The sequence below is a fragment of the Cupressus sempervirens genome, chromosome 4 (genome assembly GCF_028749045.1).
Source record: "Cupressus sempervirens isolate cs-2001-9-10 chromosome 4, ASM2874904v1, whole genome shotgun sequence".
Lineage (NCBI taxonomy): Eukaryota > Viridiplantae > Streptophyta > Pinopsida > Cupressales > Cupressaceae > Cupressus > Cupressus sempervirens.
Window position 1 is genome coordinate 885,059,966 of NC_143121.1, and position 15,652 is coordinate 885,075,617.

At 39.2% G+C, this 15,652-nt stretch overlaps 1 protein-coding gene across 2 annotated transcripts in view; it reads right to left on the bottom strand.

The window, feature by feature from the left end:
• LOC149564226 (myelin-associated oligodendrocyte basic protein) overlaps window positions 1-15,652 on the bottom strand; it is a 103,873-nt gene that overhangs the window by 17,505 nt on the left and 70,716 nt on the right. Inside the window, exon 3 of one of the 2 annotated variants that reach the window (XM_089827296.1) lies at window positions 15,309-15,469. The exons of the other annotated variant lie outside the window; for it this stretch is intronic. Coding sequence (XP_089683422.1) covers window positions 15,309-15,469 — 161 coding nt within the window. The remainder of the gene's footprint in view (window positions 1-15,308; window positions 15,470-15,652) is intronic. 2 annotated transcript variants of the gene reach the window in all.

The following is a 15,652-nucleotide window of genomic DNA, read 5'->3' on the forward strand; positions in this document are numbered from 1 at the left end:
ATATCTACACTTAAATTTAGTGAAATGCTATTTAGATGCTTTGATTAAATGAAGTAATTATTGATGATGTTTATTAAGGATTAAATATGAAAGGAATGGTTTTGTAACATTCAAATACGTAAGAACAATTATGCCACTAAAGTATCCTTTCATTAGTTTAATTTTGGATTTTTATAGATGTGCTTTGGATATTTACCATGTGAGCAGATACAGGATGTGCAAATCTTACAGTGATGAAAAGTACTAGACATTGACTCCACTTGGCTCCAAAAGTTTGACCAACTCTTATAACCAACAATAGCATTAGAGCTAGTTACATTGGTTGTCTATGACATTTAGCCACTATTGTTTCAGTGTGGACAATATATGTGTAGTTGCAACATTGTAACTTTGGTTACCATGTAGGCAAAATCCAGATTGACTTTGCATGTTTTTATTAGACTAGTGATTATTTGTGCATAGAAATAGAAACTTTGATTATTTGTGTTCGATATTGATGATGTTTATTAAGGATTAAATATGAAAGAAATGGTTTCGTAACATTCAAATACGTAAGAACAATTATGCTGGTAAAGTATCCTTTCATTAGTTTAATTTTGGATTATTATATATGTGCTTTGGCTATTTACCATGTGAGTAGATTGTTGATGTGAGTTTTCACACCATTGCCCCAAAAAATTTGGGGACCCCCTTTTTTCCAATCGACTTAGCAAAATTTTTGAAGTTGTCCAAAATTTCCAATTTTAGAAAATTTTACGTCTTGGACACCTTCGGGCCAAGAGAGAATCTCACACTCAAAGTGCAACAACACATACTCAAGGGAGGCCTCCTCCTAACTCGGTACATGTGATCCAAGACATTCCAGGAGGGAATATGACAAACTCATCTCAAGACATCTCATACGGAGAGATAGGAAGCTCTACACAAGAGATTGCATATGGTGATATCAGTGAATTCAACAAACAACCAAGGCCTCAACCAGTTTATGTGGCTCAAAGATCAACGCCGAGAGAACAACAAACTCAAAGGAGTCAAGACCCGGTAAACAATAAGGAAAAGGTGAAGAAAGCAGAGGCTACTCAACCAACAGATTTCAAAGTGAAGTCAAAGCAAGTACATAAGACACCCATGGTGTATTATCAAGGAAAAGATGAGCCAGCCCCATTCTTGCTATCCGTAAGGATATTCAAGAAGTTGCTTCACAATTGCCTGATAGATTCAAGAGCATCAAGTAACGTCATGCCTTTGAACATTTGCAGAAGTTTGGGAATCACACCTTTGGGATCAAACAGAAAGGTTACCAAATTGGATAAAACAGAAGTGTCGGTAGTGGGTGCACTACACAACATACACATGCAATTGGCATCTGATCCGAGGATGGAACACATGGTAGATATTTTAGTAGTAGATGTGGTTGATACCTATCGATTAATCCTAGGTAGAGACTGGGCCAGAAGGTTGAATGGATACATGGCAACTGACTTCTCTCACATGTGGCTCACGTGGAAAGGACTGGCCAACCAAATCAGAATCAATAGCACCCCGAGGTTGAGATTGACAGTTACAGAATATGGAGAACCAAATGAAATATTGTTTGTGGAAACAAATATGAGCACCTATAGACCAAAGAAGGCAAAAGTGTTGACAATGAATATCATAAGTGAAGGAAGGGATTCCACTAAGATCCTAATTGAGTCAGATCCAGACGCTTCATCCGACAAGGGTGAAGACATGTTCGAGAACTTAACAACTTTGTGACTAGAACTGTGCAACAAGGAATAGAGTTGGGTAACCAGACATCAGTGAGGGACTTATTATTACCCAATTGGTGCAAAATTCACAATGCATTCCACTCGGAGTTATCTTGCTCCTTGTGTACAGTGGCCTTAGAACAAGTGGAAAAGAGAATCCCAAGGGCTCTAAAACGAGAAGATCAACATGGCAAGCAAAGGGTTGAGACTCTACAAGTTGATGAAACAGAAAGTAGCATGATGTAATGGACACCCTTGGATGTCCCAAAAAAACTAAACCAAATTGCTGAAAGGAATTATGTCAAACAGTTTGCATTCAACTTCTTATTTCTCCATTTAATGTTTTAAAACCCCTTATAACTCCGGAAATCAAACGTTTATTTGTTTGTTGTGTTTCGTGCATGGAATTGGTATCATACAACATAAACAAGAAAGAAACTACAATGATATGCAAAGTGGAAATGAACTGCTACTAATAAAATGTTATTTTCAAAATTCATAAAACCAAATACACGGCAAATTTATCAACTCACTGATTACTTCAGCAGTATTGACATAATACTCCAGCCCATGCTTTCAAACTTGCTGCTACAATACTTTGTCCTTCAATCAGTCCACTACCTTCATAATACCATTCCCTCAAAGCGGCATAAGCGTCGGACAAATAGTGAAGAAGATATGAGCAAAATACCAAATCTGCCTGTAGCCGGAAATGCAACTAAACTGCCTGATAATGAAGCCAATAACAAAGAATTCCAAAGGCCAAACCCCAAGGGAATGACGTCTAGAATGTTACAAGAGAGGATAGACGTCCTCAAATGCCAAGAATGGAGCTGCAACTCACACACCAATTTCTTCTCATATTCAACCTGTCTAATGAAGCCACAAATGCTTCCTTTTATTCTATTTCCAAGGGTCCGCTCAACTCATATGGGCAATGTGGGATAAAAGATGTGTAATATATAAAACATATATTAAAAGACCCCTTATGTCTCCCTTGGGTACACATCACCATAAAATAAATATTAAAGTAACACTTTAATATTTTACAATTAAATTAGACGTTACTTTAATAAAACTTCAGGCATTAAAATGTATTAGCAATCGGACTCCGAATAATGCAAGTGATAGCTCATCGGAAAGCTCTCACCGAGGAGTATCGAATCGAATCACCAAAATTGACCTACACTGTGTCCTACCGACCTACTAAAAATAGTAAGTATGCCTGAAACTGAGTAAATCAACTTCGTTTTGGCCCAAATTGGAAATGACTAGGCCAAAACACTCCAAGATCCCATTAAACCCTTCGTTAGCCCTCGGGACCATGTAGAACAAGGCTAATGCACACACACTTGGTCAACTGCTAAAATGGGGACATTACAGTCCGCCCCCCTTGAAATTGCTTGTCCTCAAGCAATCTCAGTCTAGCCTGCTGAATAACCTGCTCACTCTCCCATGTAGAATCTTCCTCCGCCAGGTCTTTCCATCTAACCAAATACTCCTTCACTATCCTGTTTCTAAGCTTCCTCTCTCTAGTGTCCAGAATAGCCTCGGGTACTAACACAAGCTTCCCCTCCTCATCCAAAGGGGGTAAATCTGCAGAAGGCACTACACTCTGACCAATGGCTTTCTTAAGCCTAGACACATGAAACACATTGTGCACTCGATTGCCCTCTGGAAGCTCAAGCTCATAGGCGACTTTGCCCATTTTGCGAATCACCCTGTAGGGACCATAAAATCTAGGTTTCAACTTTTCAGCTCCGCTCTTCTTGAGCGATGACTGTCTATATGGTTGTAGCCTCAAGTAAACCATATCCCCTACCTCGAAGCTACGCTCTATTCGATGCTGATCAGCATACAATTTCTGTTGATTCTGGGCCTGTTGTATATTCTCTTTGAGCACTTTCAAGATGTCCTGACTATCCTGCAATAAGTTTTTGGCTTTGGGCACTCTACTGTCCCCCAAAACTAAATCCATGAAGCTAGGTGCTTCATAACCATAGAGTGCCATGAAAGGAGTCATCTTGATGGACATATGATAAGTGGTGTTATAACAATACTCTCCCATATGCAACCATCTGATCCAAGCCTTTTGTTGTGTAGTTACATAGTTCCTCAAATATCCTTCCGCCCATTTATTCACAATCTCTGTTTGCCCATCTGTTTGCGGATGATAACTAGTGTTAGGTGTAAGATCTGTACCACACAACCTAAACAACTCTTGCCAAAAAACACTCATAAACTTACTATCTCGGTCGCTGACAATGAATTTGGGCAGCCCATGTAACCTGAATATCTCTCTAAAGAACAGATCTGCCACCTGTGTTGCTGTGTAAGTGGACGGAATAGCAAAGAAGTGAGCAAACTTCGTCAAGCGGTCCACCACCACATAGATGCAATCCCTTCCCTGCACTCGTGGTAAACCAGTGATGAAGTCCATCGAAATACTTTCCAATTTCCTATCAGGAATGGGCAAGGGCTGTAATAAACCTGCAGGAAATGTGTGCTCTCCCTTATTCTGTTGACAAACCACACACTCCCTGATATACCTTTGAACATCATCTTGAGCCCTTTCCATGAAAATCGCTCTCGGATCTGCCTGTAGGTCTTGAAGACCCCCGGATGTCCAGTTGTGGGTGCATCATGAAATGCCTTCAGTATTGCCTCTCTCAAATGTGATGATGGAATCAAATAAACCCTCTCCTGAACTCTGATCAATCCATCTATCACCTCATAGCGATCATCCTGTATGGTACCTGAAATCAATCCAGAAGCCCAAGCATCTCCGACATACTCTGCTATAATCCGATCTCTCCAATCCCCTAAAATCTCTGCCAGAGCACATAAGTGAGCTCTCCGAGATAAGGCATCAGCCACCACATTTTTCTTACCTTTGACAAACTCTATGTCAAAGTCATAAGCCTGCAATTTAGTCACCCATTTTTGTTGCCGGTCATTAAGATCACGCTGGCTCATGAAGTATTTAATACTGTTGTGATCAGTCTTGATCACAAAACGTCCACCTACCAAATATGATCGAAATTTGGCCAATGCATGCATTATGGCCAACATCTCCCGATCATAGACAGAATAACTTTTCTCAACTCCCCGGAGCTTCCTACTCTCGAATGCAATGGGATGCTTCTCCTGCATCAATATTGCTCCAATCCCATCACCTGATGCATCACAATGAAGCTCAAAAGGCTTCGTGAAATCCGGTAGAGCTAGAACTGGACATGAAGACATTACCTGCTTGAAATGCTCAAAACACCTCTGTGCTGCCCCCGTCCACACGAAGGCTCCTTTCCTGGTAAGATCTGTCAAGGGTGTAGCAATCTGTGAGAATCCCTTAACAAACCTCCTATAAAAACCACATAAACCAAAGAATCCCTTAAGCTGTGTAAGGTTTGTGGGAGCAGGCCACTCTACAATAGCTCTAATCTTTTCGGGATCAACCCGAACGCCATCTGCACTAATGATATGCCCAAGGTAAAGGAGCTCAATCATGTCGAACTCACATTTAGATTCCTTGGCATACAATGACTCTCTCTACAGAATAGATAACACCTCCTCCAGATGATGTAAGTGCTCCTCCCAGGTCTTACTGAAGACCAAGATGTCATCAAAGAAGATCAAGACAAATCTCCTCAGCTGCTTCCTGAATACCTGGTTCATACAACTCTGAAATGTAGCGGGTGCATTGGTTAGACCAAATGGCATAACCATGAACTCAAAGTGGCCATAGTGACATCGGAAGGCTGCTTTCTCAATGTCCTTTGCTCTCATCCTGATCTGATGGTATCCGGATCGCAAATCAATTTTGGTGAAGAAGCATGCCCCATGCAACTCATCAATCAGCTCATCAATCCTAGGAATGGGATACCTGTTTTTAATTGTTTTCTTATTCAGTGCCCTGTAATCGATGCACATGCGCATCGTCCCATCCTTCTTCTTTACCAATACTACTGCTGAAGCAAAGGGGCTCTTACTGGGCCTGATATGCCCCATCTCAAACAAATCCTTAATCGCCTTCTCTATCTCATCCTTGTGTTTCTTAGGATGACGATAGGGAGTAATCATAACTGGTTTGGCTCCCTCCTCGAGCTCAATAACATGTTCCATCCCTCTGTCAGGAGGAACCCCATGAGGAATATCGCTAAATACTTTAGCGTGTCTATCAAGTATCTTCTGGACATCTGGTGGATGACTCTTTTCTTGTGGCTCTGGTGAAGTTGGCATAATGTAGCACTCTGTCGCCCACTCTATGTCATCATGACGAAAAAGTCTCTGCATTCTCCTCAAGGACACTACTCTGCAACCTCCATCTGAAAGTCCTCTAAGTACCACAGTTCTGCCCTCATGCTGGAATCTCATCTCCAATTTCGCTAGGTTGAGTGTGAACTCAACTAGTGAAGCCATCCATGTCATGCCGAGGATGACATCATAATCTCCCATGTCCACAACATAGAACTCATCCTCCAACTCATAGCCATCTCCAAACCTGATGAGAAGATTAGATATCTTCCGAGTGCATAATAATTTATCACCGTTAGCCACCATGACTCTAAACCCATCATGCTCCTGTGTCTGTAACCCTCTCCTGGCTACCAACTGTGCATCTATGAAGTTATGTGTAGCACCAGTGTCAATAAGAGATATCACTTTCTGCCCCTGGATAGGACCCCTGACCTTAAATGTGATTGCCTTTTGGGCCCCTGTCAAGTGTGCCAACGATCTATCATCCTTAGGAATGCTGCTCTCCTCTATAGTGTTACCCTCATCTGAATCGGAGTGCTGATCCTCCTTCTCTGACTCTGACTCTTCTGCTGAAAAATACTCCATTTGATTTGCCTTAGCCTTGAGAGAACATTTATGAGATAAGTCCAAAGGCTCTCTACAATGGAAGCACAACTTCTTCTTTCGAAGTTCATTCAAGGTTTCATCGTCTAGTCCTTTTGATCCTTCTTTGGATTTGCTATACTCTTTCTGAAGTGGTTTTTTGTCTTTGTCCTTGCGGTAGGAAGAATCTGTTGACTGGTTTTTTCCTTTGTATACCGAAGGGGCTAAATCTTGTGCCTTTTTAGATGCTTCAGCTAAGGTGAGTGGATCATGTCCCTTCACCCAACCTCGTAATGGATCAGCAAGACCATCACAAAATAACACCACCAATCTCCTAGGAGAGATATCAGTAACAAGTACAGACAAGCGTTGAAACTCAGCAATGTAAGCATCCACAAAACCTGACAGTTTTAACTGTGCTAGCTCCTTGAAATGTAACTCGAGATCCCTAGTGTCAAATCTTTCAATCAATGTTTCGGTGAATTCCTCATAGGATATAATCTGATTATGCCCCAAAGTCACCATGCCATGATGCCACCATTCATGTGCAACGCCATCCAAGTGCATAGCCGCATACTTGATAGCCTCCTCCTCAGGCATAGGATTGAGCTGCAAGTATGTATCTACCTTCTGCACCCAAGCTCGTGCAGTCATCTTCCCTGAAGCATCATAATAAGGTAAAGAAAGTTTTCCAACTTTCTTTCTCAGCTCAAAGTTTTGATTCCTCCCTCCTGCTCTAGGCATGTGTCTCATCCTCAAGTCCATATAATCTCAGAGGGAAATATCCGCCTGAAACTCTGGTCCACTAGCCTCCCAATCCCTCCTGAACTGATCCTGTAACTCGGTAATCTGCGGGTCATTTACTGGTTGAACCGGATCTCTGGATGGGAAAGTGGGTAGAAGAGGTCTCGAGCTCACAGTCCGCGTTGGGCGTGCAACATGTCTAAAGTTATCAGCCTCATTCCCATTGTTGTCGTGTCCATTATTACCATTAATGTTATTCTCAGGACCATTGTTGTTGCCTTGGCCTCCATGGTTATTGTTTCCCCCATTGTTATTGTTTCCCTCATTGTTATTGTTTCTGTTGTTGGCATCACCTGGATTAATATTGACACCCATCTGTCTAGCCATGAGCTGCAACATCATGTCCATTCGCCTATTCTGCTCCTACTGCATACGCTACCCCTGCTCTAATGTATCCAGTAACTGTCTGAACATTACCTCCCCCTGATCTGGACCGGCATTCCTGCCTCCGCCTAATCCTGTATTCCTGTCATCTCGATCACACATATTGTTGTCCTGATCAAAGAATATCTCCTCTGTGTCTGTATGGTTGGATTCAATGTTCACCTGCAGGGATGTACTAGACTGTTTGCTTTGCAAGTCTGAAATCCTATTTTCTCTTGCTTTGGTATCGCTGAAATTATAAGGCCCCTGTCGCATGCTCAAACATAAATGCTTAGCCTGTGTTTTTTTTATTTATTTCTGATTTGAGTGTTTTGACATTTCGTCAAACACTTTTCCCTCTATCCGGCTGTTCCAAATTCCCTATAAGACCTCCACAGGATGGCAAGACTTATAGCTCTGATACCACTGTAATGAGCACTCCTGAATGTCCAAAAAAACTAAACCAAATTGCTGAAAGGAATTATGTCAAACAGTTTGCATTCAACCTCTTATTTCTCCGTTTAATGTTTTAAACCCCTTATAACTCCAGAAATCAACGTTTATTTGTTTGTTGTGTTTTGTGCATGGAATTGGTATCATACAACATAAACAAGAAAGAAACTACAATAATATGCAAAGTGGAAATGAACTGCTGCCAATAAAATGTTATTTTCAAAATTCATAAAACCAAATACATCACAGATTTATCAACTCACTGATTACTTCAGCATTATTGACATAATACTCCAGCCCATGCTTTCAAACTTGCTGCTACAATGCTTTGTCCTTCAATCAATCCACTACCTTCGTAATATCATTCCCTCAAAGTGGCATAAGTGTCGGACAAGTAGTGAAGAAGATATGGGCAAAATACCAAATCTACTTGTAGCCGGAAATGCAACTAAACTGCCTGATAATGAAGCCGATAACAAAGAATTCCAAAGGCCAAACCCCAAGGGAATGACATCTAGAATGTTACAAGAGAGGATAAACGTCCTCAAATGCCAAGAACGGAGCTGCAACTCACATACCAATTTCTTCTCATATTCAACCTGTCTCATGAAGCCACAAATGCTTCTTTTTTATTCTATTTCCAAGGGTCCGCTCAACTCATATGGGCAATGTGGGATAAAAGATGTGTAATATATAAAACATATATTAAAATACCCCTTATGTCTCCCTTGGGTACACATCCCCATAAAATAAATATTAAAGTAACACTTTAATATTTTACAATTAAATTAGACGTTACTTTAATAAAACTTCAGGTATTAAAATGTATTAGCAATCAGACTCCGAATAATGCGAGTGATAGCTCATCGGAAAGCTCTCACCGAGGAGTATCAAATCCAATCACCAAAATTGACCTGCACTGTGTCCTGCCGACTTACTAAAAATAGTATGCCTGAAACTAAGTAAATCAACTTTGTTTTGGCCCAAATTGGAAATGACTTGGCCAAAACACTCCAGGATCCCATTAAACCCTTCATTAGCCCTCAGGACCATGTAGAACAAGGCTAACGCGCACACACTTGGTCAACTGCTAAAATGGGGACATTATAGAACCAAATCCAGAGTTCGGGAGATGCACCGCACCGTTATGGTTAAGGCAAATTCTTATGCCAAGAGGCAAAGTAGTAACTGCTCGAACAGTTGAAGACATCCAAGGACTAATAGAAAAGGGTGATAGCGAGAACCAGAAACAAATGGAAAAGACGGTGGCAAAGGTAATCAGGAGCGACAATGATGGTCACCAAAAGGTTCAAATTGCTATACCAACAGTCAACAAGGCAATGGATGAGATTGCAGCCCAAGAATATGAGATAGTGGAACATAACTTGGGAAGGAATACAGATGACACAGAATGTGAAGAGATCCAGGAAGGCATAGCTTCAATCAGGGAAAGATTGAGGAAGGCAAATGAAAGGATTACGAAGTTGGAGGCCGAGAACAAATATTGGAGAGATTGCCAACCTATCCAACAGTTGCCCTAGGTAGCCCTTCCTCAAGACAATGGGAGCAATATGGAAGAGATATTAGCTCAGCCACATGATGTCAAGGATTGGATCATCGATACAATCCAAGACAGGCGAAATTTCTTGCCTTCTTTTATCTCAACATTCTGGTCATTAGTAAGTGTTAGAGACAGATTCAAAATATTTGAAGAGGAGTGGAAGGATTTTCTTCTAGTCAAGGATTTAGCTATTCCCAGGCTACAGGTGTTCATTGGGCTACCAGAGGCATATTTGGCAAGGGCCAAGTTGGTTGATGAAAGAGGATTGAGTACAGTTGAATCTTGGTTTGTTGCCTTGACTACCAAATCAAGAACACTTGAAGAGATACAGAAGGCAATTGCACATCACAGCCCAAACATCAACACTTCCATTTCAACCATGATGAGCAACGTTGGGGCAGCACTGGATTTTGAAGACCTTGGAGAAGAGGACATCAATGAGACAAGACTTGGATCAAAATTGGATGAGTTAGGAAAGGTTGCTATCAAGAAGAAACATTTGGGCACCCTTTCCTCCCTCAATGCCTTTATCAGATATACAAAAGAGTATGAGAAGGACCATGAAAAGACACTACAGGCAACAAGCGGCATGATAAAATCTGCTAAGCTCAAGATAAAGCATACACCTTGCCCTCCCACGGAGGAAGTCAACAAAAGGCTAGCTAGGTTCATTGCCTTAGCTAAAAGAATGAAAGAAAAAGGGAGATTTATATTAGAAGATCATTTGATGTAAGCCCATGTGGCAATTTCTCTTTCTTCTAGGGTAGGACAAGTGTCTAATTCTGTTTGACCGCCATTTTGGTGCTTTCTTATTGGTTACTACTTTTTCACTTTTTTCATTGGTCAATTGACGAGGTGGCGTCCTCTCATTGGCCGATGGGGTGGCAACCCTAATTAGGGTTTCCAAGATTCAATCTGGATTGTCGGTTTTGCCTTTTTATCTCTACCGTTGGTTGTACATTTTGGCCTCTATATAAGGCCATTTGCTCTCATTTGTAATGGTCAGAGAAAATTGGTGCAAAGATAATGCCAAAATTTGCTATTTCTTTCTCATTGTTGTGATTTGCATGGTGATTAAGAGCCAGTGTTATTATTGCATGGTTTCTACTTCCAAATAGTTAGAGTAAAATTTCCTTTCAAATTGTTAAAGTTGATTGCATTTCAAGTTGCTAAGTACGAGTAAAGTAGATGGATAGTTGCATGGTAGCATTAGTAGATGTTTGATAGGGATCAATACTAGGCCACTAGCATCCTAGCAGCTTGTTGGGAAGCCTTGTGTGGTAAACTAGTTTATTTTTCCTTTGAATCATTGCATCTATGGAGGTGGAGCTGTTGGTTAACTTTCATTAGATTCAATCCCAGTCCATTTGCTAGTCTTCCATCCATAGGAGTAGTAGGATAGCAAGTAGTTTAGGATTTAGAATTTTGAAGAAGGGAGTTAGAAAGACACCAGTCATAAGAACCATTCATCCTCCACCACCACCACTTTCCCCACGAACATCATCTAGCATTCGCACCGAACCACCATCTCCATCATCCCACCAATGTCCAAGATATCCTCAACAATTAGCGTAAGGCTGCCTACGTGATTACCAGCAAATCACATCGATAAACTAAGCGAGTATCCACAGGTGTAAGGAACATTGGAGTTATTCTCATGTCCCATGAGCATTAACTTTTCAAGAGAGGAATTGAGGACTTGATATTCCATATCAAGTGTTTGATTGCTAATATGTTATGTAGTGGTACAAAAACTCACATCAACATAGATACAAGATGTGCAAATCTTACAATGATGAAAAGTAATAAACATTGACTCCACTTGGCTCCAAAAGTTTGACAGACTCCTATAACCAACAATAGCATTAGAGCTAGTTACACTGGTTGTCTGTGACATTTAGCCAATTAGTTTCGATGTGGACAATATATGTGTAGCTGCCACATTATAACTTTGGTTACCATGTAGGCAAAATCCAAATTGACTTTGCATGTTTTTATTAGACTAGTGATTATCTGTGCATAGAAACAGAAACTTTAATTATTTGTGTTAGATATTGATGATGTTTATTAAGGATTAAATATGAAAGGAATGGTTTCGTAACACTCAAATACGTAAGAACAATTATGCTGGTAAAGTATCCTTTCATTAGTTTAATTTTGGATTATTATAGATGTGCTTTGGCTATTTACCATGTGAGCAGATACAGGATGCACAAATCTTACAATGATGAAAAGTACTAGACATTGACTCCACTTGGCTCCAAAAGTTTGACCGACTCTTATAACCGACAATAGCATTAGAGCTAGTTACATTGGTTGTCTATGACATTTAGCCAATTTTGTTCCGGTGTGGACAATATATGTGTAGTTGCAACATTATAACTTTGGTTACCATGTAGGCAAAATCCATATTGACTTTGCATGTTTTTATTAGACTAGTGATTATTTGTGCATAGAAACAGAAACTTTGATTATTTGTGTTAGTTATTTTGTGAACAAAAACACACCTAGAGTACTTCAATGACTATAATTACTCATTACCTTCAAAATGGTCCCACTTTATTATGAAGTCAATTTATAACTTCATAATATAATTTCAATAATTAAACATCATAAAAGGCCATTAAAATACTAATATCTCATTAAATATTCATTATTTTCACTAGTCATCTGATCTAGGGAGTCAACCACTACATCCACTCTACATCCATCTACCTTACTAAAACTAGTAAGGGTCGATCTCTAGCATCCACAGACTTACTATAAATAGTAAGGCACTCAAAAAGGAACCAAAACCTGTAAATGTAAATGTCTCCAAAAGAAGGATTTGATGACATAAACCCTTACAACGACCACCTTAAGAGCTCCAAAACTCCCAAACTAGACCCTCTAATCCACTATATGTAATGTCCCTTTGTGAAGGCTTTATAAAATCAGGATAGACTTTGACATCTCTTCTGCCCTTTATCTATGTTGAATGTTGAATTGTTGATTGCTCCTTACAAGTGGGGTTTGTGACTTGTATCCAATATGTTTATTAGCAATCATTCTAAGCCTTTCATGCCAATGCCTTTAGTGAGTTTCTTATTTAGTTTAAGGTTTCCCTTATAGCAATATATTCTTGATGAGTATGTGTACGCTCTTATACTATATTCAAAACAATATCACAATTTTTTGGAATTCAGATATTCTAGCATTCCTTGACACGTGCTCTTAGAATGATGTCGTGTTTGTGTAAGAGAGAAATTATTTTAGTTTAACTCCTCAAATCTCTATCCTATTGTACATTCATATTTGATAACCTTATGCAGTCCAGATGTATATGATTTAGCACTAGTATATCTCAATCCTCATTGTAACAGAATGATCATGATGCTTAAGTCTATATTCTTTCTATATTGACTGGTGTTTTATTACTGATTGGACTATGGCCAAAATGCTGATTGACTAGTAATCATTGATTCCTTAACTGAATCACTTGTTCGATGCCTTTGCTCCTAATGATAAGTAGATGCATTTGTGGAAGGACGCACAAGAAATCAATCCATCCATATTTACATGAACAATATAACTATGGACCGCCTTTAATTTGTATTAGTTCTGCTTCAATAGATGTTGTGTCACCCCTTTTTCCCTTCGCTGGTGGTTTCTATCTCTATTTGTGATTACTCTGCATGACAAGTGCTCAATCTTTACCAATGTATGCAAGCGATTTTCACCATCTTGTCTCTATCGCTACTTTTGATTAGACACTTTATTTATAGCCACTATGCTATGGTGTTGACGGACTGTTGGGTCAATTATATACGTGGATGGCAACTCTTCATTGATTGTTAATTCCTAACAGTGACTAGGTATTTCAATGATATTGCTATGATATTTCCATTAATACCAAGTTCATCATATGCTCCCGGCCATGACTCAGACCTGGTTATTCTTGCCACTGTTCGGTGCCATGCTTCTTGTCTTATTCACTAGTGAGCCACCATGCTCTATCCTGACTATATTCTTTTCCTTTCCATTCTATGCTCAGTCAATGTTGTTGAGTCGTCTCCTCGAACTGGTGTCTGCTCTTCCAATGCCGAGCTGGAAAACTCCTTTTCCCTTGCGGTTGCTATATTCTCTTCTTCTTTTCTTATTATTATTTCCTTCTGTACTCTGTCAGGGATCTGATCGTTGTATTCATGTCTTCTTTTCTAATTGATATCTGGCTTTTGCTCTATTCATAGTTCATGTATATCCTTCTTCCCATCCCCATCTTGTCTATTCTCTTTTGTTATATATATGTCTAATTGATGAGATACAACTCTTGAATATTAATTCATTATTAAATTTAGTTATATTTAACATATGAATTATATTGTTAGATTATATTATTATTATATTAATTATAATTAATTTATTATGATTATTAACATATTTATTTTTAAATCATGTCTATTTATAATATATTTTAGTAATATAATATAATATTCAAGACTTATATTATAGTATTGTTTTCCTTATTTAATATTATTTTATATATTATTAATTTATTATTATTAAGTCATTTATAAGCTTTATTATATTGTTTATTAAATTTCATTGTATGAAAGCAGGGGACATGACACTATACTAGCCTATGAGAGTCAATTAATAGGATAATCCCTCAAACTCTGATGCTCAGAAAAATGGGGACATCACACATAATGTTCAAGTGCAGATTAATAAATGATATTCCCCAATTTTATTCAAAAAATCAGTAAAATAAAAAACCCAAATCCCAAGGTCATCACTTAAAAACCAGCTCAATAAATTTTTATGAGTAGAAAACCCTAGTGCTACATGTAACATGGAGAAGGGCTTGTTTTCTAGAAAAATAGCCTAAAATTCGTTCACAACACTAAAGAGTTTTTGGGGAACCCAAAAAGGCAAAAACTGGGACTTACAAAAACCAATTACCAACGAAAACCCTAGTAACCTAAAATCAAAGGAGAATCCTTGCACCAGGTGCACATACGGAACAATGAGCAATTACAGCAAAAAATGCAATGCACTCGCAATTTTCCTTTGCCCAAAAGTGTGATTTGCAATAACTTGTTTCAAAAAAACAAATTGCGGAAAAAATAGGTGCCCACAACCTTGGTGCAGGCTTCAAAGGTGTAGAATATGACATTGCATGGGCCGAAAAATTCAATGTCAAGGTTGGTCACTTTAAAACAGTGTAACACGGGGACTCACACCCACCTCCCAAACCTTGAAGTACCCGTCCCCGAGACATCCCCATACTGGGTACTTGTGCATCCAAGTACCCCCACCTCCGCCATTCCGCAACCATGCTTCTGCTAGAATGGGTACTTGGATTTCTATTTAAATTTTGTTTTTTGAATGTTACTATTGGGTATGTAATATGTTACTATGTTGAATCTTCAATTGTTCAAGTTCATGTTGCAATTTTGATATGTTCAAGTATTTTAATTTTTTATGTTATATTGAAACATCATTTCATAAGAAGCATTTCAAGTTCTACATGTATACTATACAACACCCCTCCTTACCTTGTCATCCCTTGGCCACCATCCCCCACCGTCCCGAAAATGAGGCCCATTTTCTCGCCGTCCCAGCGTCCCCCCATCCTCACGTACTCCAGTACTGGGGTTACATTGCTTTAAAACAAGCCAGAAAAGAGCTAATGTGGGCCAAAACTGCAAACAAAGACCTGCAAAATAAAAAGCGTGCGATGAAGATGCAACCAAACCTAGGCATCATGATTGCTATAGACAATGCAATTTTTTCAACAACGAAAAAATGGCAGCATAAATACTGCTAATACTCCTTGAGCATGCAATTTGTAATTGAAAAATCCTTTGAGTGGTCACTTGAAAAAAAGTTGAACCCACAT